At 42.1% G+C, this 5,510-nt stretch overlaps 1 protein-coding gene across 1 annotated transcript; it reads right to left on the bottom strand.

The window, feature by feature from the left end:
* Nucleotides 1–2,031: 2,031 nt before the first annotated feature.
* On the bottom strand, nt 2,032–5,259 carry edn2 (endothelin 2). Its single transcript, XM_085149343.1, has 5 exons — nt 4,827–5,259; nt 4,105–4,249; nt 3,851–3,964; nt 3,169–3,252; nt 2,032–3,065 (listed from the first exon to the last, which is right to left on the bottom strand). The coding sequence occupies exons 1-5, from the start codon at nt 4,894–4,896 to the stop codon at nt 2,999–3,001; spliced, it is 480 nt and encodes a 159-aa protein (XP_085005469.1). The 5' UTR covers nt 4,897–5,259; the 3' UTR covers nt 2,032–2,998.
* Nucleotides 5,260–5,510: the final 251 nt, after the last annotated feature.

Here is a 5,510-nt window from a genome sequence, read left to right as displayed (position 1 = left end):
TGCTGGAAACTTCTCTTCTGTTCCTCAGGTGAAGCTGTGGGCATTTTCAAACTTTTTATTTGACAGAACAGTGAAAGGAGTGGACAGTAAAACAGGGAGAGAGTTGGGGGAAGGACATGCGTTTGGCATGTGGGTCACCCACTCGTCCAGGTGAGAAGGGGGAAGCTGTTAACCAGCTGAAAATCTATGAAATTTGTTTATATTTTCCATTAACACCAAAGATTATAGGACTTAATCATCAGCCTTGTTATATCTGAATTTACTAGAATAGGTAGACAAATGTATTGGGGGAAAAACTCTTGTGGAAGTTCTACACCAGTGGCAATGTCTGTTTTCAGTCCCACTGCCACAGGTACAAAATCAGTCTGCTTTTAAAAACATTTATGAAAGAATTAGTCGTTGAAAAGAACTTTCTGAGTTCAGTTGAAGTACTGTAACAGGATACAACTGTCACGGACCCGGCTCTGGAGGACTCGGGGGTCCGTGAGCACTTTTGACTGTTGTTGTTATTATTATTATCGTTATTATTTGGTGATGTGTGTGTCTTTCTGCACAATGCTGTGTTAGTCTGTGTTCCACTCATTATATGTATAGGCAGGGTGTGGGTGTGGGTGCGTACATGTGTGGCTGGAGGATGGAGAACAGCCACATGCAGGCCTGATGGGTGTGGCCCTGCAGGAGGACTGGCCACACCTGAAGTTCCTGCCACACACCTGTTGGTGATCAGGGCTCGTCGGGGGAGCTACCTTGGAGAGTGTTGGAGCTCCCACCGGCGTGGGATCATTGAGTTGTCTACCCAAGTTAGTGTGTGTCAGCGTACGATGGTGCAGTTCGTGTATGCCCGCCGGGGTTGGTGTTGATGGCTGTTTTTGTGGTTTTCCCCCCAGGTGGAAGAGTGGACCACACAACAGCGGGGAGCACGAGCACAGATGTCGGAGGGGAGCACACACACACGGGATTCAAGGGAGCAACGGGGAGTGATTGTGTTTACAGCCTTCACTGTAAATAAAGTGCACTGTTTGCATCGCAGAACCATGCGTTTTGGGTCCTCATTCCCCCATATTTCCCATCGGTGACAACAACAAGACAGTTTAAGATATGTCTTCCCTCCTACATTTTCCACCATCAACTTTACGTGGTACAGTCCAAATCTCTTCTTTCATTCACATCAGCACAAAAACTGTGCACTGGGAGCTTCATCAAATGGGTTTAAAGCAGCTCCTTTAGGTGCAATGTGTAGGTGACTCAGTACTTTTGTCTATATGGTGTAACTGGTTAAGTTTGCAGGTCTTTAATCAGCACATTTACACACTGCACTCTGTCTGCAGGAGCCCATGACAACATTAGGCCTTAAAAAAACATCCAATCTCTGAAAAGCTTAAACAACTATCTCATCCTTTTGTTTAAGTCTTTAGTCATCTGATTTAGAACAACCAAAGCCCTGCACATCAACTTTATGTGACTAAACTGACATAAACGGTGGGATTATTTTAAGTAAACAGAACAGTACCTACTAAGTAGGTGAGTACCTACTTAATGTTCATGGAACTGGTTCATGACCATTTTTCTTCCCAGAGCTGCTAAAAGCAAAATTGATCATGAACCAAACATGAACTTGTGAGGATATTTTCAACATCGCAATGTTTTCATGCTTGTGTAAGAGAGAGAGAGGGAGAGAGAGAGAGGCCAAACTCTACAGACAACTGGGTTTTAGTTTGAAACGAGTTATTTACAGTTGAAAATTGATCAGGAAAGACATAAAAATGAAGCAAGATTCTTCATAAAAAGTACTTTGATGCAGTTTTATTTTCTCATACAAAATTCAGCACATCATAGAAATATAAATACATCCTTGAATAAATTAGAAAATAAATAAAGTTTTCTATTTAGAATTATTGCTATCATTTTCATATCAGCATGAAACCTAAAGCTGGTCAACTTTTCACCATAAACAGCAGTGAGATATTTGAGGATAAATGCTTTCTGAGTCTCCACGCGTCCGCCACTTCCTGTGGATTCAGACCGAGCAGATAGAGAGAATGGCTTTATTGCACAGAAAAGAACAGAGACCAGAGGTGTTAGCGCAATGTTTGCAAGTGCATTGACTTAAGAGTTGTAGTTTCTTGCTTGCTAATTTCAGATAAGTTGGGGGAACATTTGTCACAGGAGAAAAACAATGGCTGCATTTTCTTTTTTTTTTGGCAAGCTGCACATCATTGAAATCTCCTGGCTTATCTTCAATCAAAAGATTAAATAGGACCTATGCAGTAAATACTTGAGCCAAGACAATAGATCTGCTGTGCTGCTGCTGTTATGCAAACACAATGTGTACTGCATATGTGTGTGCGGAGGAGCTGACAATGGACCTGTATAAAGCTAATTGTTTCTTAGATAAATCCCAAAGATATGACCTTCATTTCACAGCAGCAATGTGCGCTGAAAGTGAAGAAGCTGCCATTTTCAAGTACTCCCTAATCATTTAAAAAAGCTATGCCCTAAGCAGGACAGCAGATTCCAGCTCTGATACAGAGGAATATTGAACCAAATCAAAGAACTACACAAAAAACAAATCATTTCAGTGCCATCTGAAAAACTAAACATGGAGCTGATATGACTGTGGAATAACTGTCCCATGTTCTCCTGTAGGCGAGTTGTAGATTTCAAATTGTTCATACAGACATTCACAATCAAATTCCTGGTCAAAAGTTGGTAATCGTAAGCTTTCTTCACATCACTGTCTTCTAGTCTATGAGCAATGACTTTCCACCTCCACCCAGCAGCTCCAGTTCTTGCTGCAGGACTGTTTTGGGGAGCTGCCAGTCTTTGCTGCACTGTTGATCAAATGCTTGGTCCACTGTTCGTTCTGTCTTCCGTTCTTCCACCTTTCCCTGACACATTTTGAAAGCTGTGTGCTTGAATTGAAGGCAGGAGTTTGTAGTCCTTGCAGGCTGACCAGCTCCTGCTTTTCCTTCAGCGCTCTACCTCCCTGTTCTACTCTTTAATTTGCTGACTCCAGAACAGATGAAACTTCTTTAGCCTTTGCTGTGTTAGTCTTGATAATATCTCTGTGGGAAAAACCAAAGAAACCAGGTTAGACATGTTTCATGTATCTCAGAAATGGAGAAACCCAACTTTACAACTTGATCCTTGAATTAAGTCTTCATTTACCTTAAAGACGCCAGTAATTTGTTGCTTTTCATGCTTCCAGATTCAACAAGGGGCTCTGCGACATGAGTCCTGAGATCCTCTGAGCTGTGGAAAGATGGACAATCGACATCAAAACAAGGAAGGAAATTGGAACTTTACAAACTGGGAAGTTATATAGTATTTGAAGCACAGTTAGTTCAGGATTATCCTTGCTCTTCCCTGGGATTTAAAACCAATATATTTCAGATGCCTTAAGAATGCAGGGTGCGGCTTACAAAATACCTCTGTGGATAACATCTAGCAGAGGTGACAAATTCATACTGGTGCTTACATGGCCAAAACAACTCAAAGGACGTCAATCATTCCCTTGCACAAAAGCAGAAATGTAAACTTTCCAAAAATAGCAGCCCTGCTAATAAACCTTTGAGATTTCTTTTAAGGCCTTCAGCAGGTATGCGGGCCTTTCTTATTGCTATGACTGCTACCCTCATATTGCACTGCCACTATCATTTCTCTGTGACTCACCCACCCCATCGACATATTTTCAGGCTCATCACAAAGATCTGATACAGACTGAAAGGAGACACATAAGCTACTTTGATACAATCTAGGAGGCAAATGAGGGTACGTGAGGGGAAATGCCAGCTTTGCTTCAGGTGTAGGTAGAAGGAGGAAGAAAAGCTAGAAAGGAAGGAGTTTTCACCTTTTATGGCAGAAACCGTGGCAGGTTTTATCGGCTGCACTGAGGCATTCACAACGGTCTGTTGACCGGCGACGGCGAGACAGGGAACTACCCAGGCCGTAAGGGAGGACTTTACTGTAAATGAAAAATGATATCATTTAATGAAGGCATCTTGGATTAGGTTAAAAAGCAGAACCTGAGTTCTTCCCCTTGGGTTGGGGTAAGGGTTTATGATGCTAACAAATGTAGCTCACTGAAGTATTCTGCAGCCTCACCTTGGTGTGTTCACCCAGATGATATCAAGGTGGCAGAAGTAGATGCATTCTTTATCGTCCCAGTTGTTACAGGAGCAGCGCTTGGTCCTGATATGGTGCGGATGTGGAGCCTGAGCAGGCTGCTCTGATAAGGGGAGTCCACAACCTAGCAAAACACAAATATGTTTTTTTTACTCCGATTTTTTTTAAATCCTCCAACCAAATCTTGCCTTGTGGTTAGTGATTATCACATGTAAATATAGACAAAACACGTGTTTTGTCACCACTGCACAACAAGGTAGGAGTGTACACTCCTACCTTGTTGGAGTGTACACTCCAACAAGGTAAAAAAAATGCAGTGGTGATTGTTATTAGGGCATGTTTATCATTATTATACATCATGTCAAAGTCAAACAATCCCACATGTTCTCTAGAAGTGCAGTGGTTAGGAAGCGATTACACTTGAGTCAAAGGAGTGGTTGCTTATTAAAGGAAGGTCTGCTGTGGTTAACAGCAAATACAGCAACTCAAAGAGGGTCAAAGACTCTTTTTCTTATTTTAGTCAACTTCAAAACTTAATTCCTAATGTCATTTACATATCCCTCAATTCTAGAATAAACTGATAATATAGTGAGTGAAGAGCTGTTGTAAGGGGGAAACAATTCATTTATTGTACTTTGCCATCAGATCTACAAAAGTTGCCATAAATATTTTAAAAGAAAATTGAAGAAACAGTTTCTCACCTTCTTGCAGAGCCACACAGATGATGAACAAAGTCAGTATCTTGCATGTGAAAGAAGCCATCATTCTCATTGAGTGTGAGTAAAGTTGCAGACCCAGATGTGTGTGCACAGGTCCTGTGTTTAGAGGCTGAAGAGCAGCAGCAGGTGCTTTATGCTCCAAGCCCCAGCCAACATCTACTTATACCCCGTGGCCACTCCTCCACTCGTCTTTCTCACTTAGGCTCCACCTGCACCCCCGCCAACTCTGATCCTAGAAAACATGTTCACATTCCTGCATGGTCCTCCACAGTCGCAACAACGGCAGGAAAAACATGTAAGGAAGTTATGAGTAATCCACGTTTCCCTTTGTCATTCCTGCTCGGCTGGAGACACAGAGACTGTTTTCCACAGTGTTTGCAGATGCACTGGAATTCAACCAAAAGTGAACATTTGAGTGTTTTACGCGTCAGACTCAGAATAATAAATAGCACCCAAACGACAGCAGGACAAAGCAGGAGTGAGCTGTACCCTGTACGGTGCACAGGGTGGATTTTTAGTAGTAATATAAGTAGTAGCCTACGTGAGAATTCGGCTGAGATTAAGATAAACAGTTGTTCTGTCTTAATCTCAACTGAGAGTGAGATTAGACGCGACAAGCAGGTGTGTGTTTCATTCAGACTTTTTGTGTCAACATATATAAGAACA

The sequence above is a fragment of the Neolamprologus multifasciatus genome, chromosome 22 (assembly GCF_963576455.1).
Source record: "Neolamprologus multifasciatus chromosome 22, fNeoMul1.2, whole genome shotgun sequence".
NCBI lineage: Eukaryota > Metazoa > Chordata > Actinopteri > Cichliformes > Cichlidae > Neolamprologus > Neolamprologus multifasciatus.
Note: the sequence above shows the minus strand (reverse complement) of the source record. Positions and strands in the feature narration are given on the sequence as shown.

What these genes read in the sequence shown, in the direction of transcription:
- edn2 (XM_085149343.1), bottom strand. Translation starts at nt 4,896, where the DNA reads ATGAGAATGATGGCTTCTTTCACATGCAAGATACTGACTTTGTTCATC. An exon ending in CTGTGTGGCTCTGCAAGAAG is followed by an intron (nt 4,250 to 4,826) that starts GTGAGAAACTGT and finishes GTGTTTTGCTAG; the next exon opens with GTTGTGGACTCCCCTTATCA. An exon ending in ATCTGGGTGAACACACCAAG is followed by an intron (nt 3,965 to 4,104) that starts GTGAGGCTGCAG and finishes TTTCATTTACAG; the next exon opens with TAAAGTCCTCCCTTACGGCC.